This window comes from Phoenix dactylifera, chromosome 4 (genome assembly GCF_009389715.1).
Source record: "Phoenix dactylifera cultivar Barhee BC4 chromosome 4, palm_55x_up_171113_PBpolish2nd_filt_p, whole genome shotgun sequence".
NCBI classification, from domain to species: domain Eukaryota; kingdom Viridiplantae; phylum Streptophyta; class Magnoliopsida; order Arecales; family Arecaceae; genus Phoenix; species Phoenix dactylifera.
Window position 1 is genome coordinate 9,755,806 of NC_052395.1, and position 27,043 is coordinate 9,782,848.

At 41.3% G+C, this 27,043-nt stretch overlaps 1 protein-coding gene across 1 annotated transcript in view; it reads left to right on the plus strand.

Annotated features, from left to right (window-relative positions):
* LOC103706888 (rab3 GTPase-activating protein non-catalytic subunit) overlaps nucleotides 1–6,461 on the plus strand; it is an 8,689-nt gene extending 2,228 nt beyond the window's left edge. Inside the window, exons 6-8 of the mRNA XM_008791155.3 lie at nucleotides 3,184–3,332; nucleotides 3,411–3,551; nucleotides 6,146–6,461. Of these exons, the coding sequence (XP_008789377.2) occupies nucleotides 3,184–3,332; nucleotides 3,411–3,551; nucleotides 6,146–6,322 (467 nt within the window). The 3' untranslated portion in view covers nucleotides 6,323–6,461. The remainder of the gene's footprint in view (nucleotides 1–3,183; nucleotides 3,333–3,410; nucleotides 3,552–6,145) is intronic.
* Nucleotides 6,462–27,043: the final 20,582 nt, after the last annotated feature.

The following is a 27,043-nucleotide window of genomic DNA, read 5'->3' on the forward strand; positions in this document are numbered from 1 at the left end:
TGCATTAAACCCTAATTAACAGATCTTACTGTAACTGTTGTTGTTACCTTTGAGGTGGGCTGCAAAGCTCCTTAGTCTCCAGCTGTAGAGACTATTTCCCTTTCTAGATGTTTGTTAGTAGAATTGACAAATTCTAAGGAGGGCTGTCTTTACATGTTTTGCTTTGATTCACTTTGACCTCTTAACCCAGTTTCTTTCACTATGTCACCATCATTTTGTCCCCTGGCCATTTTACTGATTACATACATAAAATTGATCGTGCAATTCATTTTCCCCTGGTTTTTTCCCCTTTCTGATATAATTTATCTTATTATAAACCACAATACAGATATGAAAGTTAATTTCTAATTCAATTCCTAAGTAGTAGCGACTATAATTTAGATATCTATTTTGTCTTATTTCTTATGCCAAAGAACTTCACAGTACCTAATCATATATGGGCATATCTTATATCTAAATGTAATTTTGACTTTTGGCTGAACATGCCACATGCCGAGGAACCTCCCAATGGTCATAGAATCTAGAGGAAGTCCAGAAGACTCTTGTAACCAATTAAGGATGAAATGCCATATGAAAATAGCTAACTAGCTAGGCCCTTCTACATAGAAACCTCATGCAAGGTATCCAATCTAGGTAGAATTTCCAAATCTGTTATGGAGAGATACACTTGTGAAGAGCCTATTAGTCCTTTCTCTTGCATGGTAGCCCATTAATAAACTTCCTAGAGATAAACTAATGTCCTCATGTTTGGCCCCTTGAAGATGAGCTTCGGGACCTATGCTGGCATGTGTTTACATGAGCCAGGGAGATCTTGAGTCATTAAAGGGCTAATGATCTCAAGTTGCAACTTCTAGATAGCTTTTTTTTGGTGAGGTCTTAGGTCATTACAAATGATACTAGAGCCAACTCAGCCCATGACCAATGTGGAATGGCAGAAAATACAGCACAAGCCCTTTTCTAGTAGGCCACGACCTAATAGTGATGCTTTTCCTTATGATTAGATTGTTTGTGATTGGATCCTTCCCCAAGCGAAGAAACCATGGCTTAAACTGAGGGAGTGCATTAGGGCCAGTTCTAATGTATGTTTAGTCCCACAACGATCGTGTGCTAGAGAGATCTTAAATATTTAGGCAGGGCCAAGGATCCTACATTACAACTTATGGCAAATCTTTTTGGGTGAAGTTCTAGGTTGTTACAAATAGCATTAAAGTCGAGCCGACCCATGACCCATATAGACTAAAGGACAATACAACATGAGTGGATTCGGGAGTGGCCACAAGTTGGTTATGGTGTTTGTGATTGGATCTTTAATTGGCTAGGATGCCGGGCATAAATGAGGAAAATGTGTGGGGACCCATACAGGTGTGTGTTCAATCCCACAATGGTTGACCATAGGGAAGATCTTGAGTACTTTAAATAGGGCCAAGAATTGCAGATTACAATTTTGGCTAGTTTTTTTGGGTGAAGTCTCAGGTCATATAAATAGTATGAGAGCTAACACAAATAGTATCAAAGCCGATCCAGCTCACAATCTATGTAGACTAAGGGACACTAAAGCACGAGCCTTTTTAGGGTTAACCATGAGCCAATCGTGGTATTTTTATTTTTGATTTAATCTTTGCTTAGCGAGGATGTCATAGCTTAACTAGGGAGTGCATGTGAGGATTTGTGCGGAAGTGTGTTAGTCCCTCATCAGTTGTCTGTTGGAGAGATCTTGAATACTTAAAATAGAGCCAAGGATCCCAAATATTTGTTTTTGGCTAGTCTTTTAAATGAGATTCTGGGTCGCTACAAGCGGTAATTAAAGCCAACCTAGTTCATGGCCCATGTGGACAAGCGGACACTACAACATGGGCCTTTTTGTGGCTGATCATTAGCCAATTGTATGTTGCTATTTGTGATTAGACCCTTTCCTAGAAAGCATGTTAGGACTTAAACAAGGAGAGTGTGTGAGGACCCGTGTGAGCATTCATTTAGTCTCACATGGGTTTTGTTTTAGGGAGATCTTAGGTACTTAAACAAAGCTAGGGAACCCAAACTAGCTCTCCCTTTTGGGAGAGGTCTGGATCATTACACAAATCACCTTTTTAACACGCTCATAGGATTTCTCAAGATTGAACTTTGAAAAATCCCTTCAAACTTTCCTTATAGACATCCAAGAACCTTTATTTTCTCTTGTAGATTGCTGTAAGGCATCTCTTCTTTTAGACCTTTCAATAACTGGATCATCAACTGAAGCTTCAGTATAATCTTCTTGTCCTTTGTTCTGTATTCAGTTTTTGTTTACTCTTGTGATTTGTGAATGTGTTGATCCATGTTGCAAGCCATCCTCCACAAGTCTCTTAAGTATTCCATATTATGTCTTTGCACTGTTGTTGCTTATCTTAGTGGTAACAAATTTGTATATTGCAATCTTGCTCTCAGGCACAACTCTATATGAATAAATAATCTGATCTAATGTCAGATATGGAATAAATAAGAGGGCTCGAATCTTGAAAATTGATGTGATTTGGATTTTAAAGCTTCAAATTGCTGAAGTTAATTTTGTTTTTAGTTTATTAAATTTCAGTTGACCATATGTTATGTGGGGTATAGCACTGACCAATCAGCGCTTCCGTCTCAAGTGTTCTCCAATACATGAATTGACTCTTGTGGAAGGATGTCAGAAAAACATTCTTCTAGTTCTATAGAATATCTCCAATGAACCCCCTTCTTTATCTCACTCATGTGCTACCTTCTTTTTGAGTGGTTTGCTGAAACACTATGCTTTTCCCCCCTCTGTTCTTAGACTCAAACTTCACATATCTTTACCAATTCTAGAAAGAAAAAGTAGTATCTATCTGGTGAAACATATAATGCAAACTCTACCATTGGCAGTCTAAGCATGGATGAGCAAGGTGGAGAGTTGTAAGTTTGACAGCCAATTGTAAAAACATGTCAAACTTTTAATCTATTAAGCCAAATACCAAATAGTCGGGATAAAGCTTGATGTTCAACGGTGTGGTTATGGTTACTTGATTGCAAGCTCAAAATTCTAAATTCATGCATCACATGGTGCTTTGTGTTAGTGGATTAATATTGTAGAGGTGCTACTACTTACTATTCTTTCATCATTATTTTTTTTTTCAACTATCTACGAGGCAGTGCATGTTGACTTATTTCTGGCAGTGTAACTTGTCGCAGCATTGCCTTTAACATGTTTGAAGGATCCCCCAAGAAAGGGAGAGAAGCTCACACTATCCCCGGGTGGTACATTGGCTGCCATAACAGATTCTCTTGGTCGTATTCTGCTACTTGATACCAAGGCACTTGTTGTTGTGCGACTGTGGAAGGTTCTCCCTCAGCATCAGTTTAACATTTAACATCTTTTTTTAATTATAATGATGTTACATTAGATTTTTTTTCTTTAGGGGTATCGTGATGCATGCTGTCTGTTCATGGAGATGCTAGTAAGCAGAGATAAAGCATCAAGTTCCACTTACCATGAACATACAAAAAATGACTATTGCTTGTGTCTAGCAATTCATGCACCTCGCAAAGGGATAATTGAGGTACAAATGAGATCCTCCCATCATGTTTTCATGTTTTCATGATGGAATAATTCATGCACCTTGTTTTCATGTCTCCTATCATTGATCAGTTGTCTATTCTTCTATATTAATGAATGGACAAGAATATATCTCCACATTACTATTTTATGATTACCAAGTAAGGAAACAATGAAATAAATTGTGTCCTATTTCAAATAACAAAAAATTTCTCATGGTTTCATAAACAAAATACTCTTTTGTTTCGGTTTAATGATGTAAAAACTGGATGAGCTGTATGGCTTTTGAGTGATTCAATGAACTCTAAAAATCAAATTTGTAAAGGTTCACAGACATTCTGCAAGTGTTACATTCTCTTTTGTCGTATGCAATAGGTTGACCAAGCCATATTGTCTAACTTGGAATGATATCTCGAACTTTATCAAGATGATACAATGTATTTACTGGCCATTAAACTTCTAATGATGATAGCTAGCAAGTCTAATGCCTTTGTTTATGAATCCTGCACTTACGGTACCTTGAATTCATGTAAGTGTCATTTGGCATAGCATGCATATTCAGCTAAGCTCCATCTAAGCTCCATTTGCTGTGACCATTTGCTGTGACAACAAATTCATGGTCCCTCCCATTGCTCATCTTATACGAGCTATCTTTAGAATTTTTGGGACATTATTTGGACCTACTTGGTTTTTCTGTAGTTCACCCCATATCAAGCATAATCAAATCTTCCTATATTGTAACTGTTATCTAGTTATGCTCTTAGTTTCTACACAAATTTGACTTGGCATCATAATTACTACCATGCTCATCTAACTTGATGAAAATCTACCTGTTTCATTTATGCCTACTGCATTTAGCATACTTCATATTTTCTTTCTCACATAAGTGTACAAATCCTCATATTAAGCTTCATTCCTTTTTGCTTAAACTTTTCGTTAGTCAGGAGAGACTATGAAGGTTGTTTCCATTGCTGCATGAATTTAAACTACCAAATCAAAGGATCAATCTCCCTTCACTCTAATTGCCCTTCCAGGTTTTGCTTTCTTTGGCCATCATACGTACTGTTGTCACTTGCCTATATGATAATATACTGTAGCAAACATCCAGGCGACAATATAGTGTTAAACTGACTTCATAAGTATGGAATAGAATTTATGATCATCATTACGTTGGGATGTCTCTCTGTTCAATAAATCGTAATTAGTTTAGTGTTGTTGTAGAGGATTGCCCATGCTTTCGATTCCACTCAAAATGAATTTCATTCGATGTCCGTTGCTTGATAGTCATGATGGCCTTGCATCACTTGGGTGCTTTGTTGTTTGTTCCTTACTCTCTTTTTATGCCCCCTTGTTGTGTGTGTGTGTGTGTGTTTTGAGAAAATTGGTGCCAGAGCACCACCAATTTTATGAAGATAATGAAATTGATACAAAAGAAGGAAGCAATGAGAGGAGAAAGATGGGAGGGAAGAGAGAGGGAGAAAAGGGAGAGAAAAGAAAAGAAAAAGGAAAGGTCTAGTGAGCCTAAGAAGAAAGAACAGCTGCCATTATACTCACTCATATTGCATGTAGCAATAAGACAAATTCTCATTAAACTCTGTTGACATCTGATGACCAATGTCAGTCCAAAGATACACCGTTTGCAATCTTCCTGCTCTTCTGTTTTTTTTAGAGCCCTCCCGTGGAATGTGATCACTTACAGGTACCTTTTACTTTTCAATTTTTGCTGAAGCCCCATGTCCATCAATATTTCATTAAATTTAATTTCATACCCAACATTTTGAGTTGATCATATGCCCATTAATTATGATTATCTATCATTTCAATTTTATTTTAGCCCACTGATATGGTGTTGTCCAAGAACAACCATCAATATGCATATGTATGATTAACTAAGTGGAGAGTAAGGTATAGGGGTGTACTTGTGGATGCAGATGATTAGGGTGGATGATTTCTCCCTCTATCAATCTTCCTCAGTATGAACCCTTGCATTAGCTCTCTACCATGGGAGCTTGCTCCTACATGAATTATAAGCTTCATGCTGTGTACTCACCAGAGGAAGCATGGATGCTTATTGCTTATCTGAATTACAACAGTGAGGGCTGCTGGCCGGTCATATAAGGAGACTGACTGTTAAATGAAGTTCTGCAGGAGTTATTTGAACTAATCACATAAATTTTGAGAAATAAAGATGCTTATGCTATGAAATTAATTCCACCCTTGCAGGTAGAATGAATACTTTATTATCTTATGCACCTTGAATTTATGTAATAGTGTGGAACACCATTAATATACTTTACAAGCATGCTCCGTCAGTCTCTTTTGTCATCATTGAAAAACAAGAGATGCAGAAACATCTCAAAATGAACAATTTTTTCCTTAAATATGGAGTGAGGCCTGACCAACATTGTAAACGGTGTATAATATGTATTAATTTGGGAGATGGTGGGGTTGGCTGTTTTTCCTGCATGACCATCTGCAAGTACCAAGCCACTGCAGTTCAGATGACATCTAATACATTGGAAGATAAATATCTTTTGACCTTATGTCTGGATCGGTTATCTGTTCTTCTTACTGAATTGGATATGCTGTGCTTGGCAGATCTGGAAGATGCGAACTGGGCCACGTGTCCTTGCAATCCAGTGTCCAAAAGGAAGTAAAATTTTGCAGCCATCAACTAGGTTTGAATCATCAACCTCATCATACATCCCTCTGGAAGTTTTCCTATTGAATGGAGATTCTGGACAGTTATCTGTTTTGCATGGATCGATTGGTTGAAAATAATTGTATACTATCATTTAACCAGGTTGGTTTTTCCAGTTATGATGTTTATAGCTGATGATTGTATATCTCATTTACAATTATCTGATCTTATTCAAATTGTCAATTAAATGTCAATCGCATTGCAAAAGCTTTGCTCATAAAGGGGGGGTTCTGCTGTGGTCATCCATAGTCTCATTCCATGTATGGGTATTGTTGTGGTTCAAATTCGGCCCGAGAGTGACCACGCCGGAGTAGTCGGGAGGAGTCGCCGGATGGGACGGAGAAGGGAGTCGCTTCCTGCGCGCCGGCAGACCTGCACAAAGCCTCACCGGTAGGGTTCCGGTGAGGGCCCTTTGATGATAAAGTTAGAGTAGATTTTTTTTAGATGGTCCAACCAAAAAGTCCTTAGGTGTTACCTGATGGGGCTATTATTATCCCTGCGGAGGTGCCCAGGTGGCGTGCAGCCAGAACTTGCTTGAGGCATACGGTGTAGGCCGTCCTTGTGAAATGCATGGCGTCGACAGAGGTGGTAGGATATGGTCCCTGGTTGACATGTCGTGGAGTGGGCAGCAAGCAAAGCATGGCGCGGTAAGGTTGTAATGTACGGCCATATATGTGGACATAGGAGCTTGCGTAGATGCGCACGTGGATGTGGCTGTAGGCGAGGTCGGGTTCGCTTGGAGGCCGCAACCTTTACTTGGTGAAGTCAGCTTGATGAGCATTGAGGTCAGGCCGACTTGAGGGGCCGCAACATATATTTGGTGAGGTCGGCTCGGCGGACACTAAGGTCGGCCCAGTCTCCTCGGCTCTGAAGTCAGCTCGGTAGGGAGCTTTGAGCTCGGGTCGGGGCATCATTATGGATACCTGCGGTCGATGGGGTCTCCTCGGCTCTCGCTCAATTCTGCAGGGTGCTCCAATCCCGGCTCGAGGGGCGTCATTGTAGATACCTGCGGTCAATGGAGCCTCTTCGGCTCTTGGTCGATCCTACAGGGCGCTCCGAGTAGAGAGGTCCAGCTGAGGTTTGCTCGACCTTTTGTAAGGTCCAGGGCGGACTGGTGCTCAGCGGGACCGAGGTCTGGCCTGCTCCGTGCTGATGTCTATTTGGCTGAAATTGCTTGGTCCCATGTTGTGAGCCAGATGATCCATTTTGCCCTCCGACTTTCGAGGTCGAGTCGCTCTTCGACTCGGGCGAAAGAAGTAGCTGGATAGTTGGTCGTTCTATCATAACCAAGTGCTTATGAGGACATGTGCACTGAGCTGGGTATACTTCGCATAATTGAGGGCTCGTTACTTCAGGCCGAGTCCTGCAAGCCAAGTTTGAGTGGATCAGGTTGCCACGTCAATTGAAGCGGGTGCGGCCACAGGAGTTCTTTGAAGTGTTGCGTGCATGCTTCTTCTCAAGGCGTCGCTGGGTGAAATGCGAGGAGTCAGTCATTAATGCCCCGTTCTCTGAAGCGGCTCTTATGACCGTTTCGGTCTTCAATGCTATGATCCAGGAAGATCCGGTGAGGGAGCTTCTGGACCTGCCACGTGGCGAGATCCAGCTACTTGAGCGTTTGGTTAACTCGATCTGAGCGTTGAGGTAGGCTATATAAGATCTTGGGAGGATCTTAGAGCCCTCACTTGATTTCTCTTACTTCTGTCTTCTTTCCTGGCTGCCATTTTCATTGTGAGAAGTTGCAGGGATGATCTTCAGCAATAAGATCCTGATGGCTCGACACAACGAGGTGGTTGTGTCGGATGGAGCTCAGTCTGAGGAGAGATCGCAGAATCTCATCACCGGCGTCACCAAGGGCTTCCGCTACAAGATGCGCTTTGTCTCGGCCCGCCGATGCTAGGGTCGATGATGCCCGGAGCGAACGAGCTCGTCGAGGCGTGCGAGCTCATCGCCGAGGCGACGGTTTGGGATGTTGCAGAGGCTGCCACTATGGTCGGATTAGAAGCTGCTCAAGCTGATGGTTCTTTTCTACTCGTTTACTTTTTTCTCTTGCTTTTGCTAGATCGGCCACTTAAGCCTTTTTGTATTTAGCCCGACCTCAAGGTTGGCTATTTTTGTACTCGGCTCTTGGCCTTTCAACATGAATAAAGTGCATTTTCTTCACTACTTTGTGTCTTGAAATCTGGCATGGTGTTTGAAGTCGTTTCGCTTGGAGCTTTATGCTTAGCTAGCAAGGTCCGAACTGCATAATTTAGGTATTGGTTTAGCCTCCATGCTGCCAGATAACTTTGCAGAGTCGGCAAAGAACTCGCCGAGGCCGAGACAACAGTTGCTGCCGAGGTCGAGACGGAGGCCGCTCCCGAGGTCGAGACTGAGGCCGCTCAAGCTCACTGAGCTTTCTTCTGCCTATCCTCTTTTTTTTTAATTCTTGTAAAGTCGGCCACCTAGGCTTCTTTGTAGTTTACCTTTGTATTCGTGCCAACTTCAAGGTTGGCTTCAAGGCGGGCTTCCTAGGCCGAACTCGAGTGACTTTGTTACATCACTTGAAGTGGAAACGGCTACGGGGGCTCTTTGATGTGTTGCGTGCGTATTCTCTTTCGAAGCGTTGCTTTGTGCAATATGAGGGGCCAATCATTAATGCCCCCATCTCTCGAAGCGTTCGCTATGATGATCGGCTTTTAGTATCGCGATCTGGAGAGATCTACTGAGGCAGCTCCTGGGCCCGCCATGCGGCGAGATCCGGCTACTTGGCCGCTTGGTTAAGCCGATCTGAGTCGTCGAGGGAGGCTATATAAGGCCTTAGAGAGACCCCCGGGCCCTTATTTGGTCTCTTGCTTCCTTTCTTTCCGGCTGCCATTGTCGCTTCCGAGCTTTTTCGGAAGCTTCCGGAGTATTTTAGAGCTCTTCACCGAACTTTGCGGCGAGCTCTGCTCTCAGTTTCCGGCGGCTCTCCTTTTTTTGTTTTCTTCTCCGGTGAAACCTTAGGTAGGTGTCTTCATCTTTCTCGATCGCTTGGTGGGGCTTTTTCTGTCTTTTTTTCTTTAGATTCTCCGTGAGCAAGGCAATGGGATCGCCCTTGTGCTTAGCACGGGTCCATCCCGAGCTCGAATTTCTTCGAAAGCGGAGGAGGCTGAGCTCGAGGTGAATCATGGTCTGTATGGGACCGGCTCGATCATAGATGAAGAGGAGCTGGGCCCGATTCGAGCTCGGTTCTTCTTTCATTAGGAGTTCACCCTTAAGCTCCTAGAGCTTGGGGCTGGAGTCACCGACTCTCCCAAAGGTCGGATCGAGGTGTATGTAGAAACACTTTGAGCAGGGCTGAGGTTCCCCATTCACGGGTTCGTGAACGAGCTGCTGGCTACTTATCGCCTTGTCCCCGCGCAGCTCGCTCCGAAATCTTAGAGGATGATCATCGGCTTTCTTGCCTTCTGCCTTGCCCATGGTCTTCGCACTTCGGTGAATGTTTTTCAGGATTGCATCATATTGAAAGCTAATCCCGCAAACAAAGGGTGGTGGTACTTCTCTCCTCGGGGAGGCCACACTCTTTTTCGAGGTGCTCCTTCCTCCATTCATGGGTGGAAGGATAAATTCTTTTTTGTTTCCTCCGAGTGGTCGTGGGGGTTTGATCCGATTCGCCGCGGGCTATAATAAATAACAAATTTTCCAAGTTGTTGCGGTCCGAGTAGAAAAGTTTGGACGAGCTGCTCGAGCTTGGAGGGGCTTTGAGGCTTCCTGACCTGCTCAGCGAGGAAGCTTTAGTGAACGTCGGTCTAAGTTCAACTCATCCTGAGGGTAAGGGCGGCGTAGCCATCCTTCTTCTTTTCTCCTCTTTTTATATTTAATTTCCACTAAGGCTTCTATTATCAGAAATTGCAGGGATGCTTTTCGAGGCCGAGACTTTAATGGCTAGATGCCATAAGAGGGTGGCTGCCTCGGATGGAGCTCGGCTCGAGCGGGGGCTGAAGAAAGCCAGGGTCGCATCATCTTCTAGTGTCGCGCGGGACGAGCCCGCTCAGGTTGACATCGCCGAACTTGCTTGGGCTAGGCTCGAGCAGGCCTTACTCACTGAGGCTGAGGTGCCCCCACCGATGGTAGAAGGGGGCGCAATAGAGCCAGCAGGAGCACCTGGCAGCGAAGCTTGGAGGGTCCACAAAGTCGTCCGCTAGCGTGGATCAGACCCTGAGCCAAGGAGCGGGCTCGGGGTCTCGACCTCTTCGAGGATCACATCCACTTCTGGGATCCCCACCTCTGCTGGGGTCGCGCGCTCTTCCAAGGCCGGGCCCTCATTTAGGGTGCCGATCTTCGCTGGGGCCGCAAGTTCTTCCGAGGCTGGGCCTTCATCTGGGGTGCCGACCTCTGCTGGGGCCGGACCCACTCCCACTGAACCTGAGAGGATGCCGTTTCGGCCCGGGTGTCGTCTGTTCGAGGACGACATGGTCCTCGAGTCTGGAGACGTTGCTCGCGATCTCGTTCGCTGTGCCATACTTCCACGCGATCGAGCTCGGATGGAGGGGCAGGACTTTGACGAATTCGCCGGTTAAGCTTATTCTGCCAGCATCATGGTGAGTAACGTAACTCTGCCACTTTTTATTTTTTTTTAGTGCTCGATCTCGGCTGATATTTTATCTTCTGTGCCAGTTCCTCTACTTAGTCGACATGCTAGTGTCGGGCATGCTTAACTACCGGGGGCAGATGAGGGTACTCCGACCGAGGATGGAGCATGCTGTATACCAGAGGTAGGAGGCCGAGGCTCGAGCGGTGGCCGCCGAGCAACAGCGGCAGGAGGCCGAAGAGCAGGCGATGGCTGCCGAGCAGCGGCAGTGCGACGCCGAGGAGAGGGTGGCGGCTGCCAAGTAGTGGCAGCAAGAGGCCGAGAAGAAGGCAAAGGCGGCCGAAGTTCTGATCGAAGCCGGGCTTGTTCAGATTCGTGACATGGAGGTCGAGCATGCCCGGGCTTGTTCGGCTGCCGAGGCTCGTTTTTTCGAGCTTGAAGCCGCACTGGGCGGCCAGAGGCACAGAGCCGAGGTTACAAGGCTAAGGGCCGAGCGGCTCGAAAGGCTCACGGAGGAGCAAGACCGAGAGGCCGTCCAAAACTTCCGCCAATCCGAGGAATATGTGAACGAGCTAGCGGAGGGGGCAACTGACGCTTTGATACGGAGCTCTGAAAACTGCCGGGATCAGGCTCAGCGACTTTGCCCAGGAGTCGACCTCAGCGGCCTCTGTCCAGATCTGTGGGGCCGCCGGGGAAACGATTTCGGCAAAGGTGAGTGAGCCAACTGGGGCATGCGAGCTCGTCACCGATGCTGCGGATGAAGACGTCGTAAGAGCTACTTCCGAGGTCGGGATTGGAGCCGATCCCAAAGTCGCTGCCGAGACCGAGGCCACTACTGAAGTCGAGCCCGAGGCTGCCCAAGACACCTGAGCTTTGTCCTTTGTACCCATTTTTTCTTTTTTGTGTATTCCATCCGGCCTCAAGGTCGGTTTCTTTTGTATTCGGCCTTCGGCCTTTAATCATTAATATAGCATGCATCTTTAGCATTTCGTGTTTTTGAAATTTGGCCAAGTACTTGGGCTTGCCTTGCTTTGCGCTTTGTGTCGAATCACTGTGCTCGGCTAACAAAATCCGAACTACATAATAGGGGCATTGACTTAGCTTTTAGGCTGCTAGGTAACTTTGGCCAAGTCACTAAGCTCGGCCTTTACTCCCGACTTAGTCATAACCTTGAAAAGTTGGTGAAGAGCTAGCTGCTCCCGGGCTTGCCCACTGGGGCACTTTGGGCACCCAAGTCGAGCGTCAGGTCTGCTTCGGACCCTCCTATAAGAATCGAGATTAGGGTCCTTTCACATCTACACCACAGTGTGCTAGAGGACTTTTTAGGCTGGGGGTTGTCATAAGCTTTCTTGCCTTGTAGATTTCCGTAGGCTTTAACCAGGGCGCTCGATCTAGGTAGGGTCGCCCTCGAATATTTTTCTTGAAGTCGAGGGAGTCTTGTTGACTGGCGGCCGTTACGGCAGGGGCGCCTGAGTTTGGGCTCTGGATGTCCTTCTCTGCGATCAATGGGGCCTCTTCGTCTCTTAGTACCTGCGGTCGCGGGAGTTCTTTGGCTCGTGACTGGTACAACGCAGGGCGCTCCGAACTCAGGTCGGGGCGCGCTGTCGAAGAATACTTGGTGCCTCAAGCTCGGCTCGAGGTGCATTGTCGGAGAATAGTTGGCGCCTCGAGCTCGGGTCGAGGCGCATTGTCGTAGATGGGCGCCTCAAACTTGGCCAGAGTGTGTTGTCATAGATGGGCCTCTTCTGCTCTTAGTTGATTGTGCAGGACGTCTCTACTCAGATCAGGGCGCCTGTGTTGATGGGCCTCTTCGGCTCTTAGTTGATTTTGCAGGACGCCTCCACTCAGATCAGGGTTGGAGCAGACTAAAGAACAAAATTTGCTATTTGATAGGGCCTGAAAGCTACGGTTCCGTTACGCTGATGGGTATGGACGAATGGTAAGGAAGGTTCTTAGCCTACGATGAAATTTGGATTGCAAGAATTTTCAGAACTGTGTGATATGATTATTTAAGAGAAGCACTTCTTGTAGTTTAGCAGCGAAAAAGATCTGAGACACATGGGCAAACAAAACAATTTCTCATGTTTTATTGACTGTTAGCTTTGGGAGGCATAGCGTAAGCAATAAACAATGTAAGCTAGTATCTGTAACTTCTGCATGCGAGACGCTGGCTCGATCGCATCAACTGCCTAGCTTTGCGGCATTGTTTTAGAAAATGCATGAAGAAGAGCTACAGTCCTTGATCTACGGGCTGTCCATATTTTTTGTATCTCCGCACCATCTAACTGCTTAATCTGATCATGCTGGATTCATTATTGAAAGGGACCATCCAACTCTTTGTGAAGTTGTTCACAGCCTTTCGTTGACCTCTTCTCTGAAAGAGTGGGTGTTGGTGAGAGAATCTTCCTCACAGTTGTGCATCAACATGTTAAAGATCTCGGAAATGCCTCAAAAGAGATTAATTTAAATAAGGCTCATTTGATGAATTGAAAAGATATTTAGGATAACGAAAACCGGGTTTTATATAATTTAGGTTTTCAGGTTGGATTGGACCTGGTCAGATTTTTTTTTTTTTTTTTTTGGATCCAAATTCGGCTTAGATGTTGGACAGACTAGGTCGGATTAGAAAAATACAAAATTCTAACCTAATCCTATTTTCAAATCAGATCTACTTTTTGACTCTGACATGACCCACGGATCTTTAAAAATGGATTAGGTTTGAGTTTTAATAATGCTGGGACCAGACCGGGGTCATGGATTAACCCAACTTTTTGCAGCCCTATTAATGTTTTGATATCCTTTTGCGTGAACTTCCTTCTATACAAACTTGCCCTCCATGGCCTCTTGGTATATTGTTCAATAAAAATTAAATATTCTTTTTTTCTTCACTATGGCCCATTTAAATCCTCACTGCTCGTGCAAATTCCGTTTCAATGAATTCTCCACCACTTCAATGTTATTGTTAGCGACTCTTCGCAGTTTCTCTTCCGATGTCAATCCCTAGTCATGTCATCTTTTCAAAGTTTACGCAGCTTCATTTCAGCACTCCTGCTTTTTACTCAAAAAACATTTCATGTATTATTCAATTCCTTTTCTTATTATTAATACTAATGCGAGCATCACATATTGCATTGGTGAAACAAAGGCTCGTCTGCAGGATTAGAACATGTCGTCAAGATCGTTTCTTATCAGTAACGCATCCTGCCACGAGACCATAAAAACCTTCCGAACTGCATATTGTCGCCAACCTGGGCCTTTTTCGGGAATCCCCCACCGGCATCGGTGGGATCATCCTGGAAGAGAGCCCGGGGACGGGCGAGAACGGGAGAGGGAGAGACGGCGGGTCACGACGTACGCCCGATCCTGCAGAACAATTAAAATAAAAAAAATCGGGCTATCTTTTTTTAATCCTGCAGGAATATTCCAGCCTCGAAAATTTTGCGGATGTCTTCTCATGCTCTCCACATTTTTAGGCACTGATGTTATTAGGAGTGGCAATCAAGTCGAGTCGGATCAGATACAAGTTAGATTGGATACAAATCAGATAAAAAATTTATCAATTCAAATCTGACCTACCTATTAAACATATTTAGACGGGTCAAAATAGGTACTTAAATGGTTTAAATCTGAACCTAACTTATTTAATAAACATATTTAGATGGGTTGACCCACTCACAACCTAAATCCGTTTATATCAAATCCAAACTTGCTTAAAGCAAGTCGTTCACGGGTTGGATCGATGAGTTGGGTCATAAATTGCCACCTCTAAATGGTATGCGACTATTTGGAAAATTAAGAGATGTAATATTGAATGAATTAAAAGGCGATGAGAATTTGAAAGAATTTGGAAGCTGATAACACTTTCTGCTTTAGTGATAAAACTCCACTGTAGATTATGAATCTATTGATAAGGTGAATGAATGGCGGTGTGAGTTCATATAAATGGATAGAACCCGTTTGCTTTTATTGATTTCAATTGGGGTGTACTCATTGAAGTGGTTTAGTGCAATTACCAAAAAAACCTGGTTCAAGTTTAACATGTTTAAATGGATTTAAACATATTAAACAGGTTAAGTGGGTCATTCGAATATGAAATTTCCTCCCAGACCTAGTAAACTAACTAGCCCATGAAATGGAATAATCCTCGGAATTCTGAAATTCCGTGTTCTAGAGGAGTGAAAGAGGTAACGGAGTTACCACTTTCATATAGGAGTGTTATAAATGTGATAGTGGTGGGCCCGATTTGAATACTCTGATGGGGTCAGCTAGATCTAGTTCGGTTGCCTTGTGGATAGTCGCTGTGGATCAATTCATTAGTCTTGCAGTTGGTCAAGCCAAAGACTGAGTCGACTAAGCAACTGTGAAAGACATGTCAGTTTAGGCATGCGTTAGCCCCTGATTCCTATATACATGATTCCGATCCACTTCTCAAAATGAAGAGGCTATAGAGAAACTTTTCTTTTTTCCTTTGTCTCGAACTTCGTGAAGAACTCCATTCTATCTCTCCAACAAAAAAGTGGGGCTGCGGGCAAAAAATCTTTATGATGTATGCCTTAGACATTCAGAAATTAGATGGACCTTCGTTTTTCGGGAGAATGAAATAGGGGATCTTTGACTTTCCGGTAAGGCTTTTCCATCTATAGATTCAATGCTATGGTATTATACCCCCTTTCGGCCTCCGGCCTCGTCCCCCTCGGGGAGATTAGTTTGTTCCGAAGTTTCTCCGATCGGAGTTGTGTCGGAGAAACTTACCTTCCATTTATGGTTCGTTTCCCCCCTTCGGCCTATGGCCTCATCCCCCTCGGGGGGAGTGGTTAATGTGTCACTGGGTCGGTGGGGAACCTGTAGGAAGGTCCCAGAAGCGGTACGACCACCTCATCCCCCTAGGATTCACCAACCTGCTAGTTCTTTTTATAAAGCACAAGCAGGCAAATTTGTGGTACCAATGGACATACCTTAACCAGTCCTTTCAAGGATCCATATTTCCCAAAAAAAAGGTGAGGGTCAGAGTGTGGGCTATTTTTGGCACTTTCACAAAAGACTGATTTTATATATTCTTTTTCCTCTTCGGGGAGTTGAAAATAAGCATAGATCCGGAGATTCCCGAATAGGTCAACCTTTCGAACTGCTGCTGAGTTGCGCTTTTCAAGCGCTTACCAAGCAAGCAAGCCGGCATACTCGCTGAATGGTTACAGCGCCCAACTCATAATTGGCAAATTCTTCTTGCTGATCAACGATGATCACAATATTAGGCAACCCCGTCATATATTTGATCCCACCGAGATATGTTTGCAAGGTAGATAATTTTCTCTGACATGTTAAATAGGTCGAAAATAGGTTAAGCATGTTTCAAATAGATTAAACATATTTTGAATAGGTTAAACAGGTCGGGTTACAATCTGATCCAATTATTAAATAGGTCAAAGGATTAAACCTAAACCCAATTTATTTAATAAACATGTTTAGACGAGTTGATCCATTTACAACCTAAATCCGTTTATGTCAAATCCAAACCTGCTTAAAGTGAGTTGTTCGGGGTTGGATTGATGGGTTGGGTCCTAAATTGTCACTCATATATGGTATGGGATAATTTGGAATTTTAAGAACTGTAATATTGAATGACTTAAAAAAACGATGAGAATTTGGAGACTTTTAGACTCATGCTTCGGATAACACTTTCTGCTTTAGCGATAAAACTCCACTGCATATGACGGATCTTTTGATAGGGTGAATGAATGGTGGTTTGAGATCATATAAATGGATAGAACGCGTTTGCTTTTATGGATTTCAATTGGGGTGTATTCATTGAACTGGTTTAGCGCAATTTCCTAAATAAACCGGTTCAAATTTGGAATGATCAGATACTGTAAGCATATGTACACTATATCTTGTTTTTGAACGCACTATATACACTATATCTTTTTTCGTCTGCAATATATACACTATATCTTTTTTTGAATGCAATATATGCACTATATCTTGATGATTATGTGCATATATACTGGTGAAAAAAATGGATTTGCATTGATGCGGTCTTTTAATAGACTTCCTTTATTGCGTAATATTTTTTTACTTTTAAGATTAACACTACTGTATGTTAATGAATCGCATAAAGATTTCAGTATGCTACGTTGTCACGGGCTAACCTTCCACAGGGCTGATCCCGTACGCCTAACAATGGAAACCGATTGAAGCCGCGGCCAGGGTAAAAGGAATGAAAAGTTAATGGAGAAAACAAAGCAATACACATGAACATGGAACTGTAGAAATAATGCTTTCATTAATGAAAAGTAAGGTTATAAGCTAAGGCAGCGGCACGCTATACAATTATAAAAGGATTTCATGAAGCAAGGAAGGCAACAATGGGCATTGCAAGAATCTACTTGCAAACCATTCCACTTTATTTTTCTTGCCCACCTTCCTAATACTACACCAACCATGCACCCACCAAACTCCAACTCATGGTTCCATGCATCGAGGAGCATTGCATTTTGCAGCCTCATCGACAGAGACCCACACACACAAGACCTTCCCAGAATCCCCTTAAAACAAAGGAAAAATGCCCTTCCAATAGTTTCCCGTAGATTCTATCTAGAACATATGTATAAACTGTCAAAGTCTATAGCCATGCAAAAATGCCAGAAAAAATGCCTAGTGATGAAGGGACCATTGATGCTTGCTAACAGTTCCTTTGTATACCTTGTGAAAGAACTAGAGTTTTGGGATTGTTGGAGCTTGACCAGCACCACGTCGCCCTTCTTGAAAGTATAGAGATCTCCTCCCCTCCTTGGTTACCCACTTCTTCATTTCTTCGGCAGTCTTCTCTAAGTAGGCCCGTGCAATCTCAGCATTGCAATGCCATTATAATTCCTTGGCAAAATATGTAGATGAGCTGTTCCTAGCTAGTGTACCCCACAACTATTGTAAGTGAGTGAAGGTTTGCTGCTGAATAATAATTTCGAAGGGGCTTTGCCGGATGCAAAGCTTCTTGTAAGAAAATTATTCTTTCGGTTTGGCTATCGATCTGAGGGTGATGACTAGTAGAGAAGTATAGCTTCGAACCCAAAAGCTTGAAGAGCTTAGTCCAAAGCCACTCCAGGAACCTAGAATCCTTAATTATCACTGATAACTTTTTGATGAGGGATATATACCCTGATACTTCACCGCATGCTTTAAGAACAGCCAACCTGCCTCCTCATTAGAACAATATAGAGGTGCTTGGATAGAGATGCCATGCTTAAAGAATTGATCCACTACCATTAGAATTGACCCATACTCCTCCACCTTTGACAAACTTGAGATAAAAGTGCTTAGAGATGCTCTCACACGGCCATTCTGGCACAAACAAGGGCTCAAGGAGACCTCCAAGCTTGATCAGCTCCATCTTTTCTTGCTAGCAAATGAGATCCGTGCCCTTCCCCATCTTTGGCTAGTAATAGGCTCTCTCAACTGCTGTTTGCAATCTTTTTTTTTTATTTCTTTTAACCAAAGAAGACGTGCACGTATGTGAGGCAACGAGTAGAGAAGTAGGTGCAGAGAGTTGCCAAGAAGAAGGATATATTAATTGGAAATTTTTGCAAATTTTAAGATTCATTAAACCATCTTATGAAACTTTATTAAAGCCTAATTAAGATGACAAGATCATATTGGATCAGTTTGCTAAATTAAAGGGCTCAATAAAAATTTCTGAAACCTGAAAAGGCAGGAGTGTAACTCGAATAAAATCGGAGTGCTTAAAGTGTAATTTTTCTAAAAAAATATTTCCAATAGCTTGGTATAGTCCCGTCTAATTTGTTAATATCTTATTCTGACAACATGCAATGCAGTTAAACATTACCGAGCGAATGACGTCGCCATCGCCGTTTAACCTATATTCCCTCCCGAGATTCTCCGACAACAAATTAAAGAAATCAAAATGTCAACTCCCATGCAGACGGTCACACTAAAGAACAAATAAATCCTTCAGTTTTCACACTGGATTCCCCACGCCCACTTCCCTCGATCCTCTCTCTCTTCCTCTCTCTCTCTCACACACATACACGCACTGCTTTCAGTTCTTTTGATTGGTATATCTCTCTATATTTTCCCACCTGGAATTTATACATGACGAGCAAGGTATAAACTTCTCATGCATGTGATACAAAATGTTCTCTCATTGGTTTGTGTAGTCGAATGGGACCAATTACAACTTGACGAGGAAAACAGGAAATGCTTAAAAGGAAGGGCGAGGGACCAATGTGGTTGTACCCAACAAAAAAAAAAAAAAAGAAGAAGAAGAAGAAGAAAGGTACCAATGTGGCAGTAGTTTTGGGACTGAAGCAGTTTAACATATACAAGTCACAAATGATTTGGCACTGTTCTTCCTAATCTGAGTGCCGTTGGCACAATTTGGACTTCATATACGACCAAATGATTCATCTCCGTTTTTTCTGGCATTAATCTTTTGTAGAAAAGCAGACATCTACGCATACAAACCAAGTAGTGGACCACATTTATCCCTTTTTTCTAAAGAAGATGATAAATATATTGGACCAAGATTTTCATTGCACGAAACGCCTATGCTTAACCTGTACTTTTATAAAATTTGAAATTATAAGCTCATTTTTCTCCTCCATATAGTCTTCAATGCGTATAATCTTTTTTTTTTTGCTAAAATCATATAATCATTTTTTTATAGAAATATGTATACCATAGTTTTTCGAAAATAGAGTGATTATCTCCTGAAGAGATAAGTGCCAACCAGCTGAGCTACCAGATATTGGCAGAATTTGTATACCATTATTAGTCATCAAAAAGAAAAAGGGGTACTAAATCTTATTCTTTGAAAAACTAGATAGTCTAAGATGTATAAGGAATATACCAGTACAATATTATAAATCAGAAGATCACCTATATTTAATTTTTTGAATAATTCTATTTGTAAATATTCTTTGTTCGAGATGTCATAAGTATTGATTGATATTCTATGATTTACATCAAATTTTGCAACTAAATGCTATAAACCTCTCATTTGAACTTGACATGGCATATCATGATTCAAGAACCCTCGATATAGGTCTTGTTTGGGGGAGCTGTTGGCAGTAGAGCTTTTGGAAGTAAAACTGTTGGAAGTAGAGCTTTTATAAAATTTTTTTTGCTGTTTGGTAACTAATTCTCTAAAGTGTTGTGGCACTTTAACATGTGTTTAGTAAACAAACCGAGAAAGTACTTCTATATGACAAAATGACCATAAAGGACATTACATAGTATTATACAGCAGATCATAATAAAACATAATATATATTAATACATAAATATATGATATAGTATAATATAACCGTAATGTAATATAATATTATTATAATATAGTACTATAATATTGTATACTATAGGATAATAATTTAATATAATATTAAATTATTTAACATAACATATCAATATATTATGATATAATGTAATATAATATTATATTTATAGAATAAAATAATAATAAAGATATAAAATACTATAATTATTAGCGTAAATTAATTTTCCATAATATGACATAATATTAAATTATTTAACATAAAATATTAATGCATTATGATATAATGTAATATAATATTATATTTATAGTATAATACAATAATAAAGGTATACAATATGATAATTATTAGCATAAATTAGTTTTCCATAATATAACATAATATTAAATTATTTAACATAACATATTAATATATTATAATATAATGTAATATAATATTATATTATGGTATAATATAATAATAAAGGTATAAAATATTTTAATTATTAGCGTAAATTAGATTTTTACCCTTTTGATGGCTATTTATCTCTCTAACAAATTTTCTATCTAGGTGACAAAATTGGTTAAACAATTACTAATATTTATTTTTATTTATTTATTTATTTATTTTTCTTCTCTATTTTTTTCTTTTTCTTTCCTTTTCTTTTCTTTTTCTTTTCTTCTTTTTCTTTTCTTTTTCTTCTCTTCTTTCTTCTTCTTTCTGCCCAAAACTTTTTCCCTCTTTGCTTCTTTCTTTCTTCTCTTCCCCTCTCCCTTCTTCCTCCCTTGCCTCACTTCTCCTGCGCAGTCATGGAAGGGACGATCAAGCTCCCAATGGCGCAACGACGGGAGGGTGGGCGGCAAAGCCAGAGGGAGAAGCTTCGGGGGAGACGCGGTCGGGGGAGAGGGAGCGGCGGAGGAGGAGGAAGAAGAGACAGAGGGCTTCGGAGGTGGCGACGTGGGAGAGGGAGTGACAAAGGAGGAGGGAGAAGAGGAAGAGGGCGTCGGGGGCTGCAGGGAGGGAGAGGGAGCGGCAGAGGAGGAGGGAGAAGAGGCGAAGGGCGTCGGGGGCGGCGGCGGGGGAGAGGGAGCGACAGAGGAAGGAGAAGAGGCAGAGGGCGTCGGGGGGGGGGGGAGGGCGGCATTGAAGAGGGGGATGGGTGGGAGAGGAAGAGGCGGCGATGGAGTGTTTTGGCAGAAAAAGAGTCTTTTAAATGGGGATATTTTGGTCAAAAAATCAGTTTCCCGACAAAGCTAAAAACAGCTTTTTCGAGAAGCTTCAATTTGGAGCTTCTTCCAAAAAGTTGTCTTTAGCTTTCTGAAAAAGCTGAAACAGCTTTCGATTTGGAGCTTCTCCCAAAAAGTTGTCTTTAGCTTTTTGGAAAAACTGAAACAGCTTTCCAAAATTTTTACCAAATACCCTTCATTCAAAAATACTTTTGGAGGATCAGAAAGTATTTTTTGGTCCTTCATAAGCTTCGTCAAATGGGGCCTAGTATTACAAGCAAGCTAAAGGTGAAGTCATCACCTAACCTCCAAGATATAAATTAGTTGTTGGAAATGTTTTAGAAAACTGTAATTATAACTTGGTCTCCATGATTTGTCTTCTTATCAGCAGCGATGGATGATGCTACCAAATTCATTAATTAGAAGAAGTGAGTACATGAAGGACATTCCACTTGATCTTACATGATTACTACTTTACCACCCGTGGGAAAGCAGAACAAAAGATACCGTCAAAATAACAATTAGAAAATTAAAAGAACTACTCAAACAAACATCTACCTTGAAATATATAAAAAAAAAAAACAAGCAGTCAGACACAATACACCAAACCCGAAACTCGCTGCCATAGAGACAGAGAGTAGCATCGGATCCTGCCTTCGCTTCGGTCCCGATGTACAAAGTTTTTACAATCTCGGTGTGTTTAGTTGTCCTCCTAATTAATAGATAAAAGCACCACACTGGCACCAAACCCAGTCGAGAGCTTCCTCCCGTCACCTAATCCATTTAAACGATTCCTTCCTCTCGTTGACCTCTTCTTCGCCCGAGGTCCGGTCTCTAATAAGATGACACACTAAGTTTATTACAATACTAGATCGAGAAGAAGACATCCGTCCATCACATGCAAGTACGCACAAACATATGATATAAATTATCTAGCGTTTGTCTTTTACCATCTGAAGACCACAGAAAGTAAATTGTTGGACGATCAGGAAAGGACGGGGAAAGGGACATGAGAAATAATCAGCCAGTGCGCGAGAAAAACCTCACGCACTTTTATAATTCCAAACATTTGTTGGTTTTCTTTTTTAAACTCTCATCTCCTTCCTTTCATCCAAAAAAAAGGAAGAAAACTCTCATCTCCTCCCGCTAAGTATGCCGTCTTTTTGGTTTGTACATCGGAATGAGTATACTAAACTGTTAACCTGTTCTCTTGCCAGGAACCACATGCATGGGAGCTCACTCGCTTTTGCCTTTGATCTATGACCTTAAGTCTTGAGGTGCTACCCGTTTGATGACGTTGATCATTTGAGACTAGTGGTTTTTATTTAAGCCAAAAGGGCGATAACATAGGAATAGTCTCTCTGTGGATGTCTTTAAAGAAGTTTCATTGAGATTGTAGATTAATCTTGTGTTGCATGCCCTGCACGTCTGTGTGTTTTGTGTGTGAAAGTGAGGGAGTTCTTGGTTCCTCTTTTTTTCTTTTTCTTTTTTGGCCAAGAGATCTAGTTCTTAGTTCCTTCGCTCACCTTAGCGTGCAAATTTTTTGTTCTTATTTAACAAAATGAATGAGCAAACCATCAGAAATATTAAACATTTAGGAATGCAATAAAATGAAAAAGAAAAACACATACATACACATCTTAGAGCCTTCTCTCTGCTTATTTTTCTAGGAGCATATCTTAGCATCCATCTATTCTACAACGGCCATAATGATACGTAGAATTGCATTTGGTCCCATAAGGGGATGCCTCCGCACTAGCAGAAGCCATATATCATCCTCTCTAATGCGAACTCCTTCTGGTTGGCGTCACTGCACGCCAGGTGGCAGTTTATCCCCCGTCTCTCTCTCTCTCTCTCTCTCTCTCTCTCTCTCTCTCTAGTAACGGGTGGACATCCCCACTATCGGTCACCAAAGTCCACGATTGGGAGAAGACTCAGACTAATTTATCATTCCAACATGTAACAAATGTAGTAGACTCAGACTAAGTCCAGAAAGAACCAAGGTATATGGAGACATTGATGTGCCATGGGGTCATCTCTCTCTCTTTTAACCTCATTTGCTTCTAAAATAAATTAGCTATGAATGCATGCATGACCAGTCCAATGCTCGTGTCTTTTATAACTTCGTCTTGCATGGCTGATCCTTGTCAGATCCTAGTGGACTTTATATATATATATATAGCTTCCACTTGCGTGTGCGCTCTGCTAACTACTATTTCTTTACTCCGAGCTAGCTAGAATTCTATCAGAAAAAAGGTCAGTACTGATGTCAGACATTTCCCCTTCCTGCTGATCCGTTAGTGGGATCATGAGCTTATAGAGTTCAAAGTTAGACCATGATCCATCCAACAACTCCTGGCCATCCTTTTCTGCTCTTTGCACTAACAAGGACCATGCGTGATGTTTATTTTGATTGATTACCATGGGTTTATACCCGGCAGGAACAATATATATAGCAACTGCAAACGTAGCAAGTTGGTCTCCTGTTGCCATAACATCCCTACTGTATAAATTATAGTCTCGGTTTCAAAGTGAATGCTACTTGGGTAAGCTGATATGCTCCTTCAATTGATTCGTTGCATTGATGTAGTAAAAAGAATGTCGCGAAAAGTTAAGAATGCGAGGTAAAATGAATGAACTATTGGTTGTTGAATATGATTGGGACATGTTGGAATGAAGACGGAATAAGTTTGCAATGCACCAAAAGACTACGTTCAAAACCGCCATGGTTGACCTGTTGCTGTCTGATTCTTCCCCATATTTGTATTTCTAAACAGTAGGTCATTCCACATGGTTCTTTTTGGGTCATCCTTTGTTTGGATGTGGTTTATTGATCAGGTAGTGCCTGGGTTTTCTTTCCTTTGGTTGGCTTGTAACTAGAAAGGGTCCAGGAAACCGGCCTCCCACCCCAACGGATGGTTCTTTCTAAATAAATAAATATCATGACACAATTTAATTTTTCATTTTGAAAAAATGGGGTTTAAATTGATTTTGAGAACTAATGTAATCTTAACATCTGAAAATAGTAGAGCTAATACATGCAAAAGTTTTTAAGAGACTTGAATCACACAAATAAATAAATAAAATGATTCAAGACGTTACTTTCGAAGTGAATGAGGGAAAAAAGCTACAAAGAATTGGTGCAATTGGTTTTTCCCTCGTTTATGTAACAATTATACGTACCAACCGAGGTCAGCTAATAAAGATAATCACGGATGAGCACATGAGGCAGAGAGGTCACATGAGGTTCTAAAGTCATGGACATCGGTCTCAATTTTAAAAAAGAAAAAGAAAAAAGAAGAGTGGAAATTCTTGGCAAAGTCTGGAGCGTTGTTTATTCCTTCCTCTAAAACCAACCTTGACCCGTGACTCTTTTGTTCTTGGTAACCTCCAGTTGTTCTGAGGTGAACCTTCTTTCTTATGTTGGGCAAGAAGTAGATCACAACTACTAACTATGGTACCCTTTGTTGGAATATAGGAAGAGAGATTTCTCTAAAGAAGAAAGGATAAAGTGGCGAAATACTTCAAAATTTTTCTATTCACTTTGGCTCTTGCCTCTTGCCAAAACCACAAGATTTACATAGTATTTATAGGACTCTTGGGCACATGCATAAACTCAACACATGAACCACTTAAATGTACATAGAAAACCCAAACACATAAACCAGATAAATACATAAATACTTAAATACATAGGAAACCCAAATTCATGAACTCACCTGTACATGAATTGCCACTCTCAAGGTGACCCTTCACACATTCATGAACTTCCCAAAAAACATTTATTGAATTAAGTTTATTTTCTCAATACCCTTGTGCTTCGAAGCTGAATACCATGTTTCGTCTGGAAAACACATGCTATCATATACCCCATTCTTATCAGCACTTAGTTCTTGATGTCAACAAGGCACTGGGATGGGACACATATGGAACTTAGTTCTATCGGACCAATCCCCTTGTGCCATGTTATCTATATATAAACGCTGGTTCATCAAGAATACGCAAGAAAAGCACTTCGAATTGTTGATTCATCGCCGGACTCCATCGTATGGATATGTAAAATACAGGATTTCCAATCCTAGCAGGAAAAGGAGGGAAACGGATACTCAATTTAAAGTGAGTAAACAGAATTCTGGCAAGGAACTTTGGTAGGGATACAAGTGGGTCCCGTAGTGTCTAAATGAATCAGATGGTAGTACCATATAGCCACCTTCTGCACATCAAATATTGGCTTATCTACATTAGAATGAGCCAAATTACTGCATGGTGCAATGAACATAAAAACTTTCTGAGATATGTCGAATGGATTGCTCTCAAAAGAAGTAGAAGAAGATATATGTCTATGAATCCCTATATTAAATTGAACTTTCTTGATATATGAATGGTGACAAAAGTGGTCAATATGATCATCAATTTTGTCTTTAAATTCATATTATTCCAAAACCTAATAATTGACCCACACAAAATAAGCGAATGATCATTTATATCACTATAATTATGAAATGTAATACTGTCAATGCATGATCATTTATATCACGCTATAAGTATGAAATATAAGACTGTCAATGCAACAATATTGCATTGCTCAAAACCTTAATTATGATGACAAAACAAGTGACGCAAAGACAATTTAATTCATTTCTTTATCTCAACTAAATTCCATGCATAATGTATTACATACCATTTGTCATATGGTGTCTCATTTTCACAGTTTGTATAACTAGTTATTGCCCATGCTACTGGCAGTTAAACTAGAAGAAAAGGAAGAAAATTAAGGAGATGCGAGGAATTAGCAAAATCCATTCTTCTTCTTCTTCTTCTAATACTGATGTTTGCGGGATACCAAAATTCATCTAAAAGATGATACGTGCCCGATATTGCAAAATCTTGGGATCCCAAAATCTAGACTCCCCAATCCTCTAATGTGTGTAGTGATTACATCTTGTCAATAGCCATCTTACCACTCTGATGATAAATATCATAATAATAAGTTGCTTCACAGTCCATATAAAGTCCAAACATGCCTTTATTTGAGGAAAACAAAGGAAAGTCTTTGTTACAGTACACAGAAACATATACACATAATTAATAACTGTATAATAATTTGATCCACTAAAAGCAGAAGTAACTGTAATAGATCCTCATATACCAAATATCAAACATTAATTATGGAATTTATCTTCATATTTTTATATTAAATGAGTGTATCTCTGAAGCATATACTAAATCCACAGATTTGCTGAAATTGTAAATGCAGGATTTTCGTGCACTGCACTTTTCCATAGAATAACATGGTAATTCTTCTAGAAGATATTCGAAGATTCACTCTCGCCTTATCCTCTTATTAATTAATTCATTGAAAGACTAATTATCTATCAATGCGTTACGATGCTAAAATTCGATCGCCCTGCAATCTTCGGCACAAGAAAATAGCTTCACAGCACCAATGTCGTATTCTCATACTCGAGCAGTAGGATGCAAATTGCAGATACTTATAAGTGGTAGTCAATGGTGCAAATTGAGCTTTACAAATGTGCAGTAAGGCATAGGATCTTAGCTTCTTGTCAAGTGAAATCATCAGGTTGATATTCTGTATTTTTTTTAACAATACAACAGTTACATTAGATGTTATTAAGATGTTATTGAGCCTAAATCAACATAAGCTGAGCTGAAAGGAGGGGATACATGGTAGTGGAACCGCCCGTAGATATGCTGGAGCTTGCAATATTTACTGTGAAGCAGTATGGACACGTGGTC